The sequence below is a fragment of the Varanus komodoensis genome, unplaced genomic scaffold (genome assembly GCF_004798865.1).
Source record: "Varanus komodoensis strain SLA01 unplaced genomic scaffold, ASM479886v1 scaffold2, whole genome shotgun sequence".
Taxonomy (NCBI): Eukaryota; Metazoa; Chordata; class Lepidosauria; order Squamata; family Varanidae; genus Varanus; species Varanus komodoensis.
The window spans coordinates 21,015,772-21,038,493 of record NW_025335568.1 but is presented as its reverse complement, the minus strand read 5'-3'; the positions used below and the strand labels follow the sequence as shown (position 1 = coordinate 21,038,493).

At 41.7% G+C, this 22,722-nt stretch overlaps 1 protein-coding gene across 1 annotated transcript in view; it reads left to right on the top strand.

Moving 5' to 3' along the window:
* The window catches only part of CXXC4 (CXXC finger protein 4), a 50,179-nt gene that overhangs the window by 588 nt on the left and 26,869 nt on the right, over positions 1–22,722 (top strand). Inside the window, exons 2-3 of the mRNA XM_044429472.1 lie at positions 116–520; positions 605–788. Coding sequence (XP_044285407.1) covers positions 116–520; positions 605–788 — 589 coding nt within the window. The remainder of the gene's footprint in view (positions 1–115; positions 521–604; positions 789–22,722) is intronic.

The window sequence follows — 22,722 nt, the reverse complement described above, 5'->3', positions numbered from 1 at the left end:
CCTCCGCCGCCGCCGCCGCCGCCGCCGCCGCCTCGTCCGTGGCCGCCGCCGCCGCCGCCGCCGCGTCGTCGTCGTCGTCCTCGTCGCCCGCCTCTTCGCTGCACGCCGCCAGCAGGAGCGGCGGCGGCGGCGGCGGCGGCGGCGGCCTGCACCATCGGAACGAGTCCCAGCGGCTGGGCAAGCCTGGCTGCGCGCCAGCCGAGCAGCCCTCGTTGCAAATGGCAAATAATAATTTCCTCTCCACCTTGGCCCCCGAACACTGCAGACCTTTGGCTGGGGAATGCATGAACAAGCTCAAATGCGGCGCTGCTGAAGCAGAGATAATGAATCTCCCCGAGCGCGTGGGGACTTTTTCCGCTATCCCGGCTTTAGGGGGCATCTCATTACCTCCCGGGGTCATCGTCATGACAGCCCTTCACTCCCCCGCAGCAGCCTCAGCAGCCGTCACAGACAGTGCGTTTCAAATTGCCAATCTGGCAGACTGCCCGCAGAGCCATTCCTCCTCCTCGTCCTCCTCCTCCTCCCTGGGAGCCGCCGGAGGAGGGGGAGGGGGCGGGGGCGGGGGAGGCGGCGGCGGCGGCGGCGGCGGCGGCGCTGGAGGAGGGGGCGGAGGAGGGGCCGGCAACCCCGCCAAGAAGAAGAGGAAAAGGTGCGGGGTCTGCGTGCCCTGCAAGAGGCTCATCAACTGTGGCGTCTGCAGCAGTTGCAGGAACCGCAAAACGGGACACCAGATCTGCAAATTTAGGAAATGTGAAGAGCTAAAGAAAAAACCTGGCACTTCGCTAGAGGTCAGAGGAGATGATTTCTTTCTTCCCAGCCTCCCGCCGTCCCTCGTGAACCCCCTTCCCCCTCCTCTCCAGTGCTTCTTGTCTAGTTTCAAGATGCAGCATCCCTTTTCTGAAGCCTCCTTCAGGTTGTGAGCGGGGAGGGGACGCCCCCCCGCCCCACTCCCCCCCCCGGTTTTGTTGTGCTTCTCCACATCACGCACACACAACATAGCCCCCTCACACACATACACACGCGCGCGCGCACACGCAGAACCCCTGGTGCTTTGAACTTCCCATGAACCTAGTTTGGAAGGGGAAGTGGTCTGCTAGGTCCCCTGGAATAAATGATAGGAATAGTAATAGCAAAAACATGGCAGGGGAACTTGGGAGTGTCCCCACTTTAGGGTGCTTTTTTTAGGGGAGCAGGAGTTGTATTTTCTATAGAAAAGAGGAAGGGGGAAAGTTGTTTAGCTTGTTATTTGGAAATGAACAGTCTGATTCTTTTTATTTTAAACAACGGAATACAAGTTGAGTTTATTACCATATAAATGGATCTGAACCAATTCTGTATATTTATCTGTTACTATAAAGACTTCTGTTTGGTGACATGTACACTCTTACTTATGTGAAACCCGTGGGGAGGGGCGAATCTTTCAAAAGTCAGAATAATTTTTAAATGCACACAAAGCATTTATTTTCATTTCTAACTTAATTGTGGCCATTATGAGGGATGCGCCCCCTTTTTTCCTGCTGTGTAGAGTTTGCTTTGTTTGGAGGTTAGGTGAGGGTGCTTTCTTTTAGTTGACCCCCAATTTTATAAATGTTCTGCATTCAAAGCAATTGAATATCTAGCTAATTTTTAGGGTGACTTTCTAGGGGTGACTTGGTGGTAATTTGATGCGATAAAACAATTACTGATAGAGGTAAAGAAATTAGTGAAGTATGCCAAAAACAGTATACTTTTTGGCAATGCATCCTTACCAAAAAATAACCCTTTGTGGTATATTTTACAATCAGATCAAGTACACCTGCAGCTGAAGGTATTACATGTGATTGAAATGTATATACATTTATTTTTAAAAATCTGTCCTCAGAATTGACAATGTATGGAGTATCACAGAGCTGTAAAGATAGGCTTTCAAGATTGGTAGACATACAAACGACAGACAAGAGGGGATGTTGTGGAAATTTCAGTTCATGTATTTAGTCTAGCAGACAGCAAAAAAGAAAAAAAATGTGTAAAATGACTAATAGTATTATTTTTAGATGGAAGAAAACAAGAGGAAAGACTTGTAATCATATTTAAACCCCTGTCATTATTAAAATTATAGTGTTGCTGGTTAGATGAACATATCAGATGAGACTGTGTTTGGTGGGGGAGAGCTTATTCGGCACAGAAAAGTACGTTGCTGGCTGAGAGATGTAAAGTCACCAAAACTAGCCACACCGTGAGAATGGCGATCGTGGCTAATAGGAGTTTTATCTTATAATATGGATACATTTTATTGGTATTAACGCTACCACTAAGTTTAAGGTTTTCATTAAAAAAGAATAATTGGGTAATATTAATTTTCTTTTGCCCTTGGAAGACTGAACTATCCTTTTGGAAGGTTTCATAGCTCATTCTTTCTTTATTTCTTATAGCTGCTTATTGTGCATATATGATAACTGAATATCACACCAATGCAACAACCTCTGTGGATTATATTTCAGATGGTAGAAATCAGTTGTATATAGATTTGCCTGTTATTTTTGGTTGCGAATGCACTCCTGTTTATTTCATAGAACATTTCAAAGAATGTATATTGTGATTTTTACAATAAACAGTAAATGCTGGATTTGAACACTAAACCATAACTAAGAGGGAATTTTTTTTCTGCTCCTGCTGGCATCAAGTGTAATCTCTTGTACGATTTGTGATGCTCCTCCTTAATCATCATGCCCTTAATCCAGCTAGTTAGGTATACCTAAGGTAAGGGCTGCAATTTTAAATGCACTTACTTTTCCACTGAAAAAAGTAGGACTTCAGAGTAAGCATGGATGGGATCAGGATAAATATCTCATTCAAACCAGTGAAGCAACCTGGGAATAACTAACCTAATCTTATGCATGCTTTTCCAGGATTATATCCCACTGGATTTAGTGGTGCTTACTCCCAAGTAACTGTGCATAGGATTGCAGCCCAACCTTGTGCTCTCCAGATGCATTGGACAACAATTGCTATTTCCAGCCAGCATGCTTGCTTGAAGATAATAGGAGTTGCTGTCCGATACATCTGGGGGGAACAAGGTCGAGGAATGCTGAATGAGATGTTGGATTGACAAATACATGTTTCTAAACCCATCTTTGTTGACATATTGGGATTGTTGGCCATGGGAAAAGGAGTGTTTAACTCTTCCTGCATCAACAGATTGTCACCTGCAAATTCCTCCCCACTCCTGCACTGGCATAAGGAAAAGCAACCTGGGAAATTTAGCAGGGAGAATTGGCAGCTGAGGAAAGGGTTAAGCACTCCTTCCTGCCCTCCAGTCTCCACTGGAAGTTCTCCTTCATGCTTTCCTGAGTGTTGGGTTCAGACCCCCACCCATTTCTCCCTTATAACAACTTCTTCCATCCTCCATCACAGCCAGGGTTCACTAGACAGAATCTAAGGTCTGCTTCAATCAAATCTGCAATCTTTTGTAATTTGCTTTGTAGACTTTTTCTAAAGTGTATAGTCCCATCCTAAGCAAACAGTGAGAAGTAAGTTCCAATGATTTAGATAAGGTTTACTTTCTAGCAAGTAGGCTTAAATTTTAGATGCAAAGTGAGATAGTAAAGTCTCTGCTGGGAACAAACATTCAGTCTGGCAAACCAGTGAGGGAACTGGTTGTGGGAGAAGGGAGAGAAAAGTTCATCTGTGAATGGAAAAGTTGTATCTCTAAGCACATTTTTCTGATAGAAGTCCTGGACCTTTAAAGATTGCTCGAGCTTGTTGCATGAGGTCTCCGTGTACTAAAATTATTTAGTAAGCGTAGCTAGCAAAATATCTGATTTTAGTTGTACTTTCAGAAACCCCTTCCTTCACTTTTTAGCTGCTTGTTTCCTCCCTTCACACACAAACACACATGCAGGTATGCATGCAGTGCCCGGCACTGCTATGCCAGGACTAGAAAGAAGTCCAGCTCTTTCACTTCTGTGCAAACTGTAAGCATTCACAAAAGATATCACAGTGCATCACTTGCTGGTCAGAAAGAGCTTCAGATCAAATCCTGTTCTATTGAAGTTCGGTTCCCACCCATTTATTTCTTCATCCCCCCCCCCCACCCTTCTTTTCTTTTTGATTTAATTGAGTAACGAAGAGTGACAGCATGGCTGCCTGAAGCACATGTGCGGCAGCATGGGTCTGGTTGTAAGGCAACCAGCTGGAAGCCTGTCAGAGACTGACAGGGCCTACATGACTGAACCAGAACCTCTGTCGTGGTTGCAGGTGGGTGAGAAGAGTCTCCCCGCTAAACCGGCGTCTCGGGCCGAGATTGGCTTGTGGTCTCTGTCAATCAACATTTGGGCCAGCAGTGATTCACTGCAGTCTAGATGGGCTTCTGATGGACAAGATGCAGCAGGAATAGGGCTTTCAAGTTCCGGTGTGTTTTGAGAAATTGTGATGCTGCTTTTCAGTACCAGCCTGGAATGCAGCATGCATTGCCTAGAAAAGAAAGCTTGAGACAGAGTACACTCCATCATCAAGTAGTAGTTATTTTGCTGCTGCTGCTGCTGCTGCTGCTGCTGCTGCTGCTGCTGCTGCTGCTGCTGCTGCTGCTGCTGCTTTCACTCCTTCTTCTCCTTCTCCTTATGTATTAATTGAAGATGGTGGGAATGCTGCGGATAACACAAAAACTCCAAGGCTGTGATGTACAAACAGGGGCTTTGGTATAAAAACAAATCTTCATGCAAGGACAGGCTTCTTATTCATTCACCGAGCAGTGGACATGTTGCTTCTGGAATCCATGTAAAACTCAGTGTTGTGCCACTTAGGTAGCCAAAAATGACCCATCTAAGTGATTCTCAGGGAGGAAAGATTGTGGAGGTCACCTTTGCCCTCCACCCTTTGCCTGTTGCTGGTAATCATCCAGTTTTGGAGAGTTAGAGATCTCTGGATTGGATCATGTCCTTATTTATTTATAATTCATTTAGTTAAAATGTTTCTATCCTGCCTTTCTGGAAAAGCCAATCAAGGTAGTTTGCAAAATAAATGTAAATTACAAGCAGATATAGACATAGTAGACCCTTAAAAACAACTTTAACAATTTAAAACTTCAGATTAAAAAGATGTCCCTTGAGCCTCTTGGTGAATGCTGAGAGTACACCCTCTGCAGCTGCAGAAGAATTGTGTTCCAGAGTCTGAAAGTAAAAGAGGAGAAAGTCCTTTCTAACTAGGGTGACAAGTATCTCTCTGTAAGTGGGAATGTCTTCAAAAGGCCCTCTCAAACTAATCATAGTAGGAAGATTCTTACCATGATAGGTGATTCCTCAGAGAGCTAGGTCCTAAGCCATTTTAAGTTATGAAGTTCAAAGTTACCAACTGTTTCTTCACTTGGAAAATGATCAGCAACTAGTGCTGATCTTTCAGTATTGGAAAAACTGTTCACAGTACCAAACTCTGTTTTGGAGCTTGGACAGTTGCCAGTTTAAGCTTTCGGGTGCTCTGTAATGGGAGCCTCATGCAGAGTACATGGCAATAGTCTAACCATGATGTAACTAAGGAAGGATAACCGCTGCCAGATCAGACTAGCTCAGAAATGGCAGCACCTTGTGTACCAGGCATAACTGCAAACGTCCTCCACCGCTGCTGCCATCTGAAGGTTCAGGGGAGTGTAGAATCGAGGCTCTGTGGAACTAATCTTTCTGGGAAGCATGTTCTCTTCCAGAACTGGTTGAACCCCAGTTCCTGAGTAAAAATTCTACAGACCAACAGCACCTCTGCTTTTTTTAGGCTAATGTCTTTTGTGGTAGGCTGGAAAACTTAATTAGCTTGCTGCTTCTTCACAAAAACTAATATTGTTGGTCACTTAGAAGCAATTATTAGCCACAAGCAAATAGCTATTCACAAACCTAGCTTTTATGCCTGGCCTTTATACTTTTGAATGTAGACTTGCCTCTTAACATCAAAAACACAAACTGGTTTCATTTTTTGTATGAACTTCACTGAAAGAGCACTTTAGTGATGGATTTTTTAAAAAATGTAACCTATAATAATACAAAACTCCAACACATGCAATTAATAGTAGTAAATACATAAAATAAGATTGATGTCCCATAGAGCCCTGTGTATTCACACCCATCCACAGTGTTCATTTAGATTTATGGTATATTTAGAAAGGCATAATCATTATTTATCCAGAGAGACTACTTATTTGCCTCCCATTAGTGTACATTAATATAATTCCTACAGTAAATTATAGACTTAAGGAGCATGGCTAGCCTTTTCTCATCCATTGCTTCTCTCATTTTGCTTGTCATTATAATTTTTTAAACATTTTTGTCTAATATCTCTGATTCCATCAAAAAAGCATCTACATTTGTGTTTCCAAAACCAGATCTCATAGTGTCAAATTTGGACCTGGGTCATAATCTTTCAAAAACCAATTTCATGAACAAAATACTTCATGTGTTTCTCATATCAAGCCTTTCTTTTAAATAGAATTTATCTTCCTTCCCCCACTTATAGCTCCACATTGGATATAATTGTGGTGATTAAATTTTTCAGTATAAGAAACATTTCTGGTATGAGGACCATTTGCAGGTTCAGTTCTAATCATACCCAGAAGTAAGTACCATGGTAAGTTCCAAATGTGCTCTACTGAAATCGATGGGCAAGTCCAAATACAAGTCCACCAGAACTTAAATGACTATGGCATGACTATAACAAGGGAGGGACCAAAGCTCAGTGGTACAGCACCAGCTTTGTATCAGAAATCCCCGGTTCAATCCAGGGCATTTCCAGGCATGGCTGGAAAAGAATCCTGACCACTGCTCATGAGTGCTGACAGTACTGGACCAGCTGGAGACAGCGTCTTATGTTTTTAGACTCGGGGTTCAAAACTGCTTGCACAGATGTTGAAAACAAATGCACTGAGAACCAGAGTCTGGCCTATGGACTAAGTGGAAGCAGCAGCAGCCTCTGAAACTTAAGATGTAGCATCACAGGCCATGGTCACCAGGGACAACGAGGTCCTGTGGTTGGGGGGTACCCGGGTTGCTCTTTGTTTTTCCGGGGGATGCTGTTAATGTAATACCACTGAGCTGTGTGGATAGGGATCAATTAGGAAAAGCCTCAGAGGATATATTTTTCCCCTTCTGCTTTTTCTATAGCTGTAGATTGCATTCTGTGATGGCAGTCAGCTGTGTAGGGAGATTATGGAAGACTAAAATGGAACAGGCAGCTAACATGATTAGGGTAACTAACTGGAAAGTCAGCAGAAAAGATGGCCTGCTTTCCAGCTCCTTTGCCTTGCCACTGGCAGAAAAATATCCAACCAATACATCCATATTAGTTGGGTGTTTGGTCCTGGATCACTGCAGTTGGAACCTTATAGTACTCCAGTCTCTGACCTATAGTCAAAATAACTTCATGATTAGGCCGATATTCTGAATTTTCAGCAAACTGTTATTGGTAGAAACTTCAGAAGATCAAAAAGTGGTTGCACAGCATCATGCAGGTGTGTGGGGAAAGGGAAAAGGGAAAGGGAAACAAATTTAAAACATGTGTACTTTAGCTGTTGTAAAACTAGTTGTAAAAATAGTTCTGATTTTTGTTTGTCAGTTACAGAACAGAAATTGGTTTTTCTTAGCTATTTTTGTCTGTTAAGTAACATGTTAGAAGTCACAAGCCTTTTTTTTTAAAGCTGCATCGTATGTTTAATTTTTGTACTCTTCTGCAATATATTTTACAATAATGTGTGAATTCTGAATTAATCAGTAGATTGTAGCCATTTGAGATCTCACTAAAACAGTGGGCACCTTCCTACTTCAAGGCACATTTTCTCAAATAATGAAGCAATGCCCATGGCAATTAATTTATCTTTATTTTCCCCTTTGATGAGAGTTTGCTTAATGCTAGACTTGGACTCTCACCTGGCTTTATTTGGTTTATCATTTAAATCTTTTTCGTGGAACTCCAGGATTTTCCTATGTGGGTCTGGACAATTTTGAGCGGGGAAAATCAAGTGGTATAAAATATTGCCAAGGGAAATACTACTCACCTGGCAATGTCAGAGCATTGGATGAAACAACAGGATCAGATCTATTATCTCTTTGCTGATTAACTGTCCTAATGGCCCCTTGATCTTTAAAAACTCCAGAGGACCTGATATCCTCTAGACAACTGAAAGTTCATACCTTCTATTCAGGTTTCTTTACTCTAACCAATTTCTATATTTATATAAATATTTTTTCCACATTTAAAGTGACATAAAAATTCAGCTCACATGGTGCAGCTTATAGACAATTGCTGCATGTAACGTACAGTAAAATAACAATCAATTAAATACTAGCAGTGTCAAAACTTAAAGCTTCTCTTACCTAAAACAAAACCATTCCATAGAATTTAGTTTAACAATTTACCAAGAAGCAGCAGTCTGCACAGAAAGGACTTATTTAAGTCTGTTGGAAGAGAGTCTACAAGCAGGGAGAAATCACCAAAAAAGCCCCATCTCTTGTGCCTGCCATCCTGATAGATCTCCACTGTTGTTATCTGTAATCAAGTTGTATCTGATTTATGGTAATCCTATGAATGAACGCCCTCCAAAATGTTATGTCTTTCTCAGTCCTGTTCAGCTTTTGTTAGCTTAAGGTTGTGGTTTCCTTCTTCTCATATTTCAAGCCTGTGGCTTCCTTCATCTCACCTTCCTTCACTTCTTCTGCCTTCAACATTCCCTAGAATCATTGCCTTCTCATGATGTACCTGAACTAAGACAGCTTCATTTTCATCATTTTTGCTTCCAGGGGAACTCCTGGCTTGAGTTGATCTATAACCCATTTGTTCCTCTTTCTGTCACTCTACAGTGTTCACAAAGCTCTCCTTGAGCACCATGTTTCATATGATTCAATTTTATTCTTGTCAACGTTCTTTTCCAGCTTTCACACCCATACACAGAGAGCAGGGATACAACAGTGTGGATGACCTTGGCTTTGGTCTCCAGTTCAATGTCCATACACCCCATTACCTTTTCTAGTTCCTTCATTGCCGGCCTTCCAAATTTCAGTCTCTGAATTTCTTGGCTGCAATCTCCCTTTGAATTGATGGCTGAACCAAAATATGCAAAATCTTTCACAGGTTTGATTTTTTCATTGTCAACAGTGAAGTTCTGTAATTCTTCAGCAATCATGATGTTTTGTTTTCTTAATATTCAGCTGCAGTCCTGCTTTCGCACTTTCTTTTTTCACTCCATCAGGAAACATTTCAATTCATCTTTGGTCTCTTCAAGTAACTTCTTATTATCTGCTTATGTGTCTTCCACCACTTTCTACTTCTTCCTTTGATCCTAATCCAGTTTTCCTTGTTGTGTTCTCCATACAGATGGATGATTCAAGGAGATAAATACACCCTTGTCTGACCCTTTGCCTACAGAAAACCATTCTGTTTCTCCATATTCTGTCCTAACAGTAGCTTCTATGTTACAGGATATACCTCACAATGATCAAGTGTTGAGACACACCCTTTTCTTTCAAGAGCATCCATAATCCTCATGATCCAACAGACAAACTTTGTTGCAGTATATATAAATCGTAGAACGAATTTCTTTTTAAATTCTTTGGTGCACTTCACTAGCCAGTTATTTTCATGATAAATTTTTGAATGTATTCTCCTTTTCAGAATCCAGCTTGAACCTCTAGCATTTGTCACTCCATATAGAGTAAAATTATGTTTCAACATTGTGAGCATCACTGCGGTTGCATGAGATATTATTGCAATGGTCCTATAGTTGCTTAACATTTCCTTTCTTGGGGATTGGAAAATATATTGAATGTTTCCAGTTGGTGGACTGTTGTTTTGATTTTGATGTTCATATTCTTGTTAGGATTTGGACCAATTCTATCTCTGCAGAGTTTGGTATCCCATCTGCTTCAGGGGTTTTATTTGTTCCAAGTGCTATCAGAGCAGTTTTCAGTTCACTGTCAAATATTGCAGGTTTTTCCTCATAGGATTCCTCTTCAACGGAGTCTGTAATCCTTTTAATTATTCTGTCCAGTTCTTCAGTACATTGTTTCCACCTTCCTTTAACAGGCAGTCCTTGGGTTACAAATGAGTTCAGTTCCTGAGAAAACAGAAAGTTGTCTTTAATTAGTATATAATTCAGATCACATATAGTTGGCCCTCCACATTCAGAGGAATTAGGGATGCGCCCACTCCCCCCCACCCCATAAAAGTGGAAAAACCACAAGTATCTCTAGTCCCAACCCCAGCTCACCAGTATCTGCAGCAAGGAAATGCTGGAGAGATTTCCATCCTCTTGATGGGTGGGCCAGGGGGACATGGTTTGGGGGCCCTCCCTCTCTCTTTTTCTCTGTCTCTATGGCAATGACAGTAATTTCTTTCTTTTTTTTAAATTAATAGGCTTTAAGGCAGTTTGTTCATAAGTACAGATTGTTTGGAACTTGAACTTTCATAACTCAGGGACTGCCTGTATTTTCTTCTGTTCAGATAGCATGTCCCCCTGTTGGTCTTTAAGGATTGCTAATCTGAATTTGAATTTACCTTTGATTTCTTGGAACTTTTGGAAGACGTCTCTTGTTTTTTCCTCTTTGGTGGTTCTTTTCACTGGCCATTGTAATAGGGCTGTGTGTGTGTGTGTGTGTGTGTGTCTATGTGAAAGTCTCTGAAAAGTTGCACACAGGATTCTAACACTATTTTTGTCACCTTTTGCTCTTGCTTCTCTCCTTTGCTCAGTAACTGTGAGTTTTTCTTTCATCATCCATCTAGGCTATTTGTTTCTTTTTGCTGCAGGAATTGTCTTTTTGCATTCTTTCCTAAATAATAGTATCTTTGGTTTCAGTCCACAGCCCCTCTGAGGTTCATTTTAAAGCAAGGACTGGTTCAAATGAGTTAAATTGGACCTTCAGGTAACCTGGTCTGAACCTGTACAGGGCTCTAAAGGTTAAGGCTAAGGCTTCAAATAGGGCCCAGTTATGTAGCAGCATCCAGTGCAGCTGGTATAATATTGGTGCCACGTGCGTTCAGCTCCTGGCCCCCAACAACATCTGGCTGGCCACATTTCAAAGGCAGCTCCAGTTGCACTGCATCACAGTAGTCTATACATGACACTTTCAGATAAGCAGAGGCAGCAGTATGTGCAGCAAAGATGCTTTACTTGGCCTCCTCCATTGCTTGAGGGGAGTAGTGGTCCAGCACAGCTCTTTGGGGGGGTCTGGGGCTGTTTTCATTCTCACTAGTAAATTGGAGCCCTGGTTCCCTCAAGGATTTGCAGTAACATTTTTACATTGCGTTATGAGCACAAAATCAGTTGTTTTTGTGGTGAACGTGATGCTGTTGTCAGGGCAGCTGCAAATGATATGTCTGGCACCACCGTCTGCCTATGGATCAGTTTCAGTTGCTATGGGCTAATGATGTAGACGAGGTGGGACCAAGGAGCGATAAATGTATTTCTGTATGAAGGGATGGTTCCTACTGTCCTTCAGGAGGCAATAGTGTGGCTTCTCCTGAGGAAACCCATTGTAGACCCAGTGGAATTTGAAAGTTACCTTCTAGTTGCAATTCCCATTTCTTAGAGTTGAGAGAAAGAGCTGGGAATGTTGCGGTCAAAGGCCTGCAGGTACTTGAGAGAGTTGTGGCATAGCAGCTGTAGGTACTCTTGGAGTCCCATTGCAGTCTGGATGTCACTCAGGCTACAGGGCTGAATGAACCTGCCCTGTTGGATAACCATTATCAAGGGAGGGACAAGGGGCATGCAACCCTGTTGATTCGGTTAACTCTCTCATTGTCTTGTGAGACCATCAACCATGGTATCTGCAGAGTGGCAACTGGAGTCAGTGTCCTTCAGTGGATCTTACCTGAAAGGTCAATTTTGAGGAGTAACATTTGGTGACTGTTCCACAGCCCCTTGGCAAATGAGCTCTGGCATTCAGCAGGGAACCAGCTTGTCCCCAGTGTTGGTTAGCATTTATATGGAGCTGCTGGGAGCAGTCATTAGTGGATGAAGAGCCAAGTGCCACCAGTATGCTGATGACACATAGTTTATCTCTCTGTGACATCTTAATCAGGTGATGCTGTGCAAGTCCTGGATCAGTGCCTAGACTTAGTGATGGGCTGGTTGAGAGCCAATAAAGTGAAATTGGATCCTGGCAAGATAGAAGCCATGTGGGTGAGTGGTTGCTGAGTCTGGGAGATAGGCATGCAACTCTTCTGGAACTACGTTGGCTACTGTTTTGCTACCAAGCTAGGCTTAAGATTTGGTACTGCTGTACAAAGCTCTAAAGAACTTGGGGCCAGAGAGGAGCCTTCAGTGTGGTAGCTCCATTGCTGTGGTATTCCAGACCTTTGGAGGTCAGGCAGGCTCCAACATTACATAGCATTTTCTGCGGCTGAATACATCTTTATTGCAGGAAGCCTTCCTGAACTAACCAGCCACCAGTTTTATTGGTTCAGGGCTAACATTTTGTTTTAAACCTTATGCCCTTTTATTGTTTGTTGATCTGGAATTCCCATGCTTGAATATGAAATATTTAAATGTTTTACATAAATAAAAACGTGAAAAGAATGCAAGAAGAAAGGATGTGTAGTGCATGTACAATACAGATACATGGGACACTTACACAGTAGTGTCCATGATTATGTCTGCATGCATGTAGAGGGCACAATCCAAGAATGTTTTTCAAATAATCTTACAGCAATTCTATAAGGGCACAGTTTTGATCTATGGTCCGGTTAATGGTGATGGGATGTCATGGGGTCTGGGTCCACAGAAATTCTAGACTTCTTTCCACTCCTGTTTTAAAGGGGAAAATGTGCAAGCTGTGATTATATCCAGTATGGAGGCATTTTTATTTTGCAAGAATGGAACTACATTCTGATAATGTTGTCAGTCTGGTCAATAAGTCCAGGGAAGTTATAAGTCCATATCATTTTTAACAGGTTTCTGCCAACACAACTCAGTTGTGTCACTGGTAGTACATTAGTCAATTGTAGTGCATTGATGTCCTGAAAGAGGAGAATCAACCCCCTCTGTCCGATTTCATGAACTGAGTAATTTTTGCATTGAATACAAGGTGAAATTAAAGGAATTGTCCCTTCAGTATCCTATTCACAGTAAACTACAAGTGTCCTTTGTCCAGTACAAGAAACAAAGACTGCTCAACTGATGTGAATCTCATAGTCAATTTGAAAGCACATGATATCCTGCCATAGAAGAAATTGTTTAATTTCACAAAGGGCACTCATGGATGTTGGAATTTAGATTCCAAGATGAAAAATAAGCACTTGTGCAGTCTGCTTCCTGCATTGAGACTGGTCAACTATTCTGTGATACTGAACCAGTTGAGCGAGAACGGCCATGATGGCCTTGGTAGCACAGGCCCATTGTGACATCAGAGCAGGTCAGCCAATAGCCAAAGGAGAAAGCAAAGAAGCCAGATACAGGAGGGAAGAAAGCAAACGTAGGGAGTGGGGATTATTTGACAGCACATGCTATTCAAGAGAAGATATTCTTGGAAGAATGCCACGTCAGAGCACAAAGTGCAGGACTCTGAGGATGGAGGTTCATCCAGGGCTACCTCAAGGATGGATATGGTGGGACATTTCCCAGAACTCACTGATACGAGCTCTGGAAACTTGTTCCTCCTCTTCACATGTGTTCCTTGTTCATCCTTCCTCTCGTTCTGGCCTACACAATAGTGGTGGTGTGAATGAGTAGCAAGTGCCACTGCCTGCCTACTCTCTGTCTGTCAAACAAGCAAGTGGGAGCAATGATAAGATAAGAAAAATGATAAGAAAAATGAACAATGATAAGAAAAAGCAAGATCTATTGCAGCTGGTGACAATGGTGTGACAAGATAAATTCACTGAGGAGGGGGCCTTGCCCAAGGGCCAGCAGGAGCCTGGAGACAGTACTGGGTACATCCGTTGCACTGTACAAAGGATAGCATAAAATAGCAGCAAAATTGGATGTATAAAATAGACAGTTTAATGAGTCAAACAGATTAATACCATAATATAAAGTCTATTAAATGCATTTTTTTACAATTTCTTTGTGATACACTGTTATGTGTCTCAAGATCCTGTCCCTGTCTCACTCCGTAATTTTAAACCATTTAAATTAAGAAGCTACTGTTATACGACTAATTCCAAACAAATCTAGCTGGTTTTACAAGATGTTTGTGTATCAGTTTCATTTAACATGTTAATGTTTTCATTTTCAACTTTTATACAAATTTAATATTCGGTTCTAGTCTATATTAAAATCAGTCCTAAATAACATCTCTTGCACCTGAACTGAAAGATCTGAAATGCATTCAGTTTTTTTAAAAGCTGAGGCTTAGTTTCCTGTGCTACTACCATTCACCTTAGAGAGATCTTCTGAATTCCAGAAAAAAAATTGGCAACAGCATTTGCCAGAGGTGACGGTGACCATGGACGCAATCCCAGAAAACTATGTGTGCCTAAATTGAATGTAAGCATCTGTAACTCTCCGAAGCACACTGTACTTCTTTTGCTTGGCTTGGATCCAGGATTGGGTTCGATCCAGGGCAAAAGGGTTCCTCTTATGGAAACTATCTTTGCCCAATTTTCAGGAATCTTCCCTGCCCCAGCACACTGTAACCCACTCCATTCAACAAGGTCTCCTGACCCTCCATGTAGCTGCTATAGAAAGTATGAAGCGGAAAAGTCCATTTCTGCTACCCAAGTTCCCTGTGTCTAAATCGGGATCTAACTCATGGTATCTTGTGCAGCATGTGAGTTTAGTTTAGGAAAGAACCATAGTTCAGTGGCAGGGCATGTAATTTGCATGGAGAAGGACCAAAGGCCAACCTTCAGCATCTCCTGGTAGGACTGAAAAGAAAAGTTTTCTGAAAACTGAGAGAACACTGCCATTTAGTGTTGATAATAATGGATCAGATAAAACTACAGTCTGATTTAATATGTGGTAGATTTCTATGTCTCTGTGTTCTACTAAGCTGAATGGGTCTTGCTCCCAAGTAAGTATGCTAGGATTTCTGCCTTGTTTTGGATGTAATGACCAGGCTAATGTGGCAGTATTATATTTGTTTCTTCTACTAACTGGAATGTACATCACTGTACATCCATGGGAATTGTCACACTCAGCGTTTGCTGTGCAACTTCCTTTATCCAAATGTCTTGAGGATATCCCAAACATAAGGATGAATTGTGCTTGCAGCAGATTAATATTCCTATGCCTATTCACTTTTCAGAGATGCAGAAATCGAGATCTTTATGTGTGTTTAGAATATTAATATCAGCCTTGTCTTTTGGTCTGATTCGCTTTAGAATGTGTCCAGATTTCAGTACTTGCATATGGATTTATAATTAGAAGATCCCGACAAATACAACTTTAGGGCTAATTGAGCACCAAATCACTTTAGGTACAATTGAGTGCCATTTGAAGTTGAGTGTCAACTAAAGTCATGTTTTTCTACTTTGAAACAGAACTGATGTTGGTGATGAACCTCTTCTTAATATGTATGAATAAACATAATGGTTTGGATCTGAAGGGTCTGTTTCACTAGTGCAGAAAGTCTCTTTTACACATAGAAGGGCTGCTTCCAGTCTGGCAAAAGACTGTTGCATCAGAAAATGAGCCCCAAATCCAGACAAGTTCTTCCATTTGCTCAAGTTCTTTCTAAGATTTCTAAAATAGCCATTAGGATTTATTTGCTACAGTTTGTAGCTTCTGTATATGCTCTGTCGCTCATCATATTGCTCAACTCTTTAACTAGCTTGCACAAAAATTAATAAAATAGTGCTAATACATCTTCTCCATCTACTCACAGTGCTTTGCATTCAAGAGCATCTGTATGCAATACTGTGGCAAGATAAACTGGTGTGTACAAATTGAGCTAAAATCAGTTTGCTATGCTCCCACGAGTGGTTTAAGTGAATTAGTTTACTTCTTTTATTAAATTCTGCTTTCTTAATTTGGGTAAAAGTTACATGAGTAATTCCTAAGAACCTGCTATTATTTTAAAGTGTCATTTTCCAGATCTGCATACACCTGAATTCCCCAATTCCGTTTTTATTCATTGATACCCTTAGGCTGTACACAGTTTTATATACATAACTCCTGCTGATATTTATGGGATTCACACCTACCAGGCTGGGGAGAAGATGGTCATTTAGGGGGTACAAGCACTGAGCCAGCACAAGCACTCATTCATTTTAACTAGATTTGCATAGTTAAATTTAGTTAAATAGGGTTTATTTATTTAGCAATATTCAAGATTTAGTGAGTTTCTCAAAAAGTCAATTGAAGTTTTGCTTAAATATACATCAGATGAGATCCTAATTGACCTGTAATGAATGCCTTAGTATGCCTTTTCTAGTCTGTATAAGAGATTTGGCTTCTTCAACATTTTGCACCCCAAATCAACCCATGCTTATTCAGTAATAAGATCTAAAGAGACCTAATTCTGGGCAAGTGTGCATGGGGTATTTTACAACAGTCCTAAGTTGGCCTTGGAGTTGCAGGCCAAGCTAGCTGTGAAGCAATTAAGGTGCACGTTCTTTGTTAAGTGAATAACAGCCATAGAATTTTTGTTGGAATAGTGGAAGGGCAAGAGTTAGATCTTCTTTTCCCATCATCCAGGGCCCTGAGACTGCGCAGGCTTTCCTCATGACCAGTATTTGCATGACTATAAGCAATAACAGGAGGCAATAGATGAACAGTATGGAACAGTAGTTGGTTATATTTTCTTTGGGATTTGTCTCATCCAGTAATCATCTTGCTTTATGCTTACTTCTTAGACTTAAACATTAAAAAGTACCCTAAGGGGTTTTGCATTCTAATCCATGACTGATTCACATAATGTCAGCAGGGTAGAGCTGGTGGAACCAGCAGAGAAAATTACCTATTACTGTGGTGCTGAATAAGGTAAATGGAGCGGGTGGGCAAAGCTGCTCCAAATTGATTCGAATATAGTTAAAGGGCCTTGGCTTGCTCCAGAGCACCCTGAGAGGCATAGTGGTGCCTCCTAGTCCTTAAATAGAATCTAGTCCTTAAATAGAATCACAGCGCTCTTAATACTTACTTGCAGTCAGCTGCTACTACTCCATCAGTCAAGATCTGTGCAAAGAAATGTTTACGCTGTGATTTGTCTTAATTATTTGTTTATACATGCATGTGATGCTATGCTTCATCAGATGAAGTACATGATTAACACTTTCTACATACCTGAAGCAACCTGGGAGTCACTGGGGTTTGGTTTACTAGATGTAACATCATCTCCACTAGGGCCAGTACTTATAAAGGAGACCTTAGATTCTAAAAGCTCCTTGACTGGGGATGGCTGAGAAATTTGTTTGATTCACATTTCAGTAGAAACCAATTTGCACTTCCCAAACTGCATTCCCGGGATGCAGCTTGACACTGCAGTCCATGCGGTTCCCAGAAATATTGAGCCCACAGATGAACCAGAACAATTATTTTTCAAATAATGACCACAAACCACTTCATTCACTAAACTTTGCATGTAAAGATGCATATATTTTAAAGAGTTATGATACAAATACATACACTTGAAAAATGTGTCTTTTGAAAAAGGACTTCTAAAAAACAATATCCAGTGCAGGATCATGACTGAACAATTTTAGCATAGGAAAAATTAGAATGTGTGAAAGAGAGTTTCACAGATTTTCTCATTCATAACCTTGCCTATATTCAACAGGTTTGATTCTGGTTTGAATGGGTCGCAAAGTCATTCTGTTGGCTTTCAGACATTCTGAAATGTACATGGAGGGGCTATGGAGGCCACACCTGCCAACTCTGCCCCTCCAGTCTTATTGAATGAGAAGTGGGACTGTAAACGATGTGCTTATAGTCTGGGACTGGAAGCTCTGACAGTGCAGGTCGGGGTGGGATGGGGTGGGGTGGGGGCGGTGGCTGCAGAGAATATCAGGACACGTAATAAACTGCCTGAATCTAGGATGCCTTTTCTGCCATAATCTGCCAGAGAATGCAAATCAGCAGATTCTGGCCTGCTAGAGCCATTGCCTGGCTATTAGTTTCACTGCCAGGGACCCATCAGCTCAATGTGCTTCCCGATTTGCAAACTGCAGCCCATGCCATTCCAGGATCATCAGAGACAAGTGACATCTATTGCATGCCATCCATTTTTATGAGCCTTTTCTACCACTTCTGCAGGATAATATTAGGAATACTTTGTTCTGTTGCAAATAATCAGGTTGGTGGTCTACGGTGCGATCCACTCCTAGGCTTGCCATGCATCTTACTCTGGCTGCAGTCCCATGTGTACTTTTCTGAAAGTAAAAGCCCGCTGAACACCCTGAGCCTTGCTTTAGACTAAGCCTGTGTCGGATGTTGCCATCAAGAGACTCTCGGCAGCTCGTGGTAAAAGGGTTCCTAGACAGTGCCGGTCTGACTGTTCCATCCCTTTAAGGAGCACAGGATGGTTCTAACCTAGCCATCCTTGTTTCAAAGTCAGTGGACAGCACCCCACAGATTCACACAGAGCCTGCCTCTCAGACACACTTCTCATTCTATTCAGACAAATCCTTTCTCTGGATGTGGCCTCTCTTACCTTAGATCAGAATCAATGGGCATTGCCTTCAATACCTCCTGGTTCCTCCCACAAAATACAACCCACTCAGGCTGAATCCAGCAGTTGTTTCAAGCTTGTTGTGTCAGCTCCCCAAGTGCAGGATGTTACTTATTTATTTGCCAGGAAGGAACATGGAATGCCTGCTTTCGGTGACAGTACAGCCCAGGGTCAGTTTTAAGAGTGATGAGCAGTTTGTATGGAGAGCCTCCCACTTGCAAGAATAGGATAGTTCATGTGGCACAGGAACACTTTGAACATGTAGAAAATGCACTCTAATAAAAAAGTAATTACAATTGAAATAAAAAGCTTCCAGTAGTATGAACAACAAGGGTTTCTGGCATTTCTCTTTTTGTAGATACGGTAGCAAACACATTTAAAAGGGGTCACACTGCTCCATTCTTCTTTATAAAAAGGGGTGTAGGCAGTATCAGATTGGTGGACAATAGTACTTTCTTCCCATTAGTGGGAGCCTTTTTCACACCTCCTGCACAATGCAAACCTCACAGTAGACAGGTTGTTGCAAATTTAGTTTAATCATTGGAAACAGTAACCAAGGCTGTTGCCATATATGGGGCACCATCTTCTGTCAAGTTAAGTAGTTGTACTTTATATGCTGAGAGCCTCCAATGTGATGGCTACAAATATCTCTCTTTCTTGGTGCTCACTGGGCACCTTGACCTACCTGATTTTACATTTTATTTCTTAAGGTAGCTTTTTATTTAGACTGGGAGACTGCTATGCTGCACAGCAAAGGGCTGTCCGCCAGTACGAATCATAACCTGGAATGAAAAGAATGGTTTTGTGTATTGGTGTTCAGACTCTAGCTTTGCCTTGTACTAAGGTTCTTGGGCAAGTTACTTTTCTTGTAATCACATGAGTCTGACTCAGAAAAACGAGCATCTTGTGACAGGCCATGTCTTCTACGGCTGTGGTTTTATGAATGAGCAAACACCCCTCCATATTGTGAATGTGCCAATCACAGTCTCACGGAATTTCAAATGTGCCCACATCCCCTGGTTTATTTTCAAAACAATCCTCTGAAGTTGTTGCCTCCACTTACTGTGAGTCTCTAGATCTCCAGGTAGGAATCTTCCTGAGTCCTACCTGGAGGTGCCAGTACTTGAACCTGGGACTTTGTGAATGTGGGGATGTACTCAGCTACTGAGCTGTAAGAAACTGGGTATTTGGCATAGGGCAAGTTCCAGAATAAGTATGTGAATCAAGGAATTGAGGAAATAGCACCTATCCTAAATATGACCATGTGACGCCGTTGTTATATGTTTTTCGGTGCCAGGCCAAGACCTTTTTATTTAAACGGCATTTTAATTGTTAGCTTATTTATTGATTTTATATCTTTGGCCAGGGCGTTTCAATTATATTGTTTTTATATGATTATATGTATTTATTTATTGTTGTAAGCCACCCCGAGGCTTCGGCGAATGGGGCAGCATAGAAGTTTACTAAATAAATAAATAAATAAAAATGACAAATGTGGACCATGACATTCAACATCTAAGGCAACTTTTCAGTGGTCTGCTGCCTTGGCCAAAGTGCCATGCCCCCTCTGTGTCTCAGAGCGGCTGACTGAATGGCAGCCAGAGGGGCAGTGAGAAGGAGAGGGACTTTCAGCAAGCCTTTTGATGTCCCCGAGGACCTTGCAAGCCAAGGGCCAAGCAGCCGATTCACATGCAGGGGTGACGCAGGACCCTCTGAGAGCAGAACAGACAAGCCAAGAGCAGAATGAGAGTAACTAGTAGACTGGGGCAGAAGAGGGGGAAAAGTGGGGAGGGGCACGGTTTCTTGCTACTCCCAGCCAGGAGTATCGCCTAACGCCTTGCAAAGATAGTGGGAGCACTGCTTCCTGAAATGTCTTTATTCCAAAAAAAGTATTCAGCCTGTCGTTGTGTGTTGCTTTGAGGCTCCTGCTGAGGGGTAAAGCAAAAGATATACTTTCCCCCAAAATGTTAGATTTGAATACTTAAGCTATCTGCTTTAGTGTTGATGCACCAGCCTTCTTTTTTGGTGACATTTATTTTATATGTATTTTTATATTGCTGTGTCATTCGCTGTCTCTTTCTCTCCTCATGCAAACACCTGTCCCCAAATTGAATTATTCTGCAGGGTAATCGAAAGGCTCTCCCCACTCGGCATCATATGTTTTCTCTTGTTTATTGAGTTATGTTGCACCATACTTCAGATGCGACAGCCATTTAATAATCTTGAAGCCTTAGCTCTGCAGGGGCTAAAAAGATCCCAGCAGGCTTGTTAACTTCTGCTCTGAAACATTATGGGAAATATTTTCTCCTCCTTGGAATCCATGGGCTTCCAATTAATTTATTGCAAGGCTATAAAATCCATAGCTAGGTATGTGGTAAACATATTGAATTCTCCTTCCCTTCCCTTCAATATCATAGCATCATACCACATACCATGTTGAAAAAGGAACAAGCATATTCTTATTTCATTTCTATAGAGTTTAAACCTCTCAGTGAACAGTCCCCAGGAGACATTTTGCAGTGGCTCACCAAAGTTTCAGAAAGCTTTCTTTGTCATCTCAGCAAGAATCTGAAAATCATTTCTGAATGTAGTCTAAGAACAGAAGAACAACCATGCAGGTTCAGTTCAAGAGTCCACCTAGTCGAGCACTCTGTTCACACAGCAGCGAACCAGTCGCTTGTGAGGAACCCACAAGGAGGGCTTGAGCGCAGTGCCATCTTCCGGCTTGTGTTCCCCAGCAACTGGCAGTCAGAGGCACGCTGCCCCAAAAGTGGAGGCAGTAAATGACAACCATGACCAGTTGCTACTGATGGCACTATTCTCCATGAATTTCCCTTTCCTCGTCATCCAAAGTGCTGGTTATCTGTACAGCTTGTGATAGTTTAACAGTGTGATGTGTGAAATTCATTTTGTTTGTCCTGAATCTTCCACCAATCAGCTTTGAATCCCAGGTTCTAGTATTATGAAATAGAGAGAAAATAACTCCCTATAACTTTCTTCACACCATGCATGATGTTGTAGATCGGGGTGTCCAATCCATGGCCTGCAGGATGGCTATGAATGTGGCCCAACATAAAATTGTAAACTTACTTAAAACACTGAGATTTGTTTTCGATTTTTTTTTTGGTAACTCGATCATGCAGTTCTCAAGTGTGAACTTCACAGAGAACAACACTGTGTTGCAATGTCACATACAATAAATGTACGTATGCTCTCGCTATTTGTATCCATGGTGGTGGTAGATTTCATAAAAATTATGCTTCATTTTTGCTCATCAGCTTTTGTTTGCATATTTAATGTGTGGCCCAAGACAACCCTTCTTTTTCCAGATATAGCCCAGAGAAGCCAAAAGGTTGGGCACCCCTGTTATGGATCTTTATCAAGACTCTCCTTTTACAGCAGTTTCCAAGATGCAACCTTTTCTCATAGGGGAGCTGCTCTGGACTCTGGGCACTCTTTTCTTCACCTTTTCTCATTCTGCACATCCTGTTTAGGGATGCCCTATTTGCATATCCCATTTGGCCAGAGCAGGCTCCATTCTGTAATAAATCAGTTTTGTTAAGGAGGTCATCATACTGTAAAGAGAAACCTTCACTGGAAAAAATGATTTAGCAGGTTATGAAAGTGTGTTTCAGATGAAATGGATACAAAAAACAACCTTGACAAATTTTAAGGAGAGGGAGGATTCAAGTGTAATCAAAGACGTACCGGTGATGAAAATAAGCTGAAAGAGGCATTTTGGTGGAAAATGTATATAAATAGATGTTTCTCAGATTCAGCATTTCTAGCTGGCGTTTGGAAGATGTTGAGGCTGATGAATGATAGGTGAGAATATGTGTAAGATGAACATTTAAAAAAAATTCTCACAAAGAAAACTCAGCTTTTCAAAATGAAATCCAAATGTATGCATAGAATAAATTATACAAAGCACTGAAATATTAGTCCAGGTCTTTTGTTTTGCAAATTCTGCTCAATTGGCCAATGTCTGAATCTTTGTAGAATGCAGAATCTTCCTTAGCAAGAGCCTGTTTCATACATACATGTGTCTTTTTTGTCTTTTTTACTTGATAATTGGCAACTAAATATTTGAACTGATTATACTGGAAAAAGGTGATTTCATTGAAAGATCAGGCCATGTTACTTTGATCTGTGATGGCCCATTCCATGCATG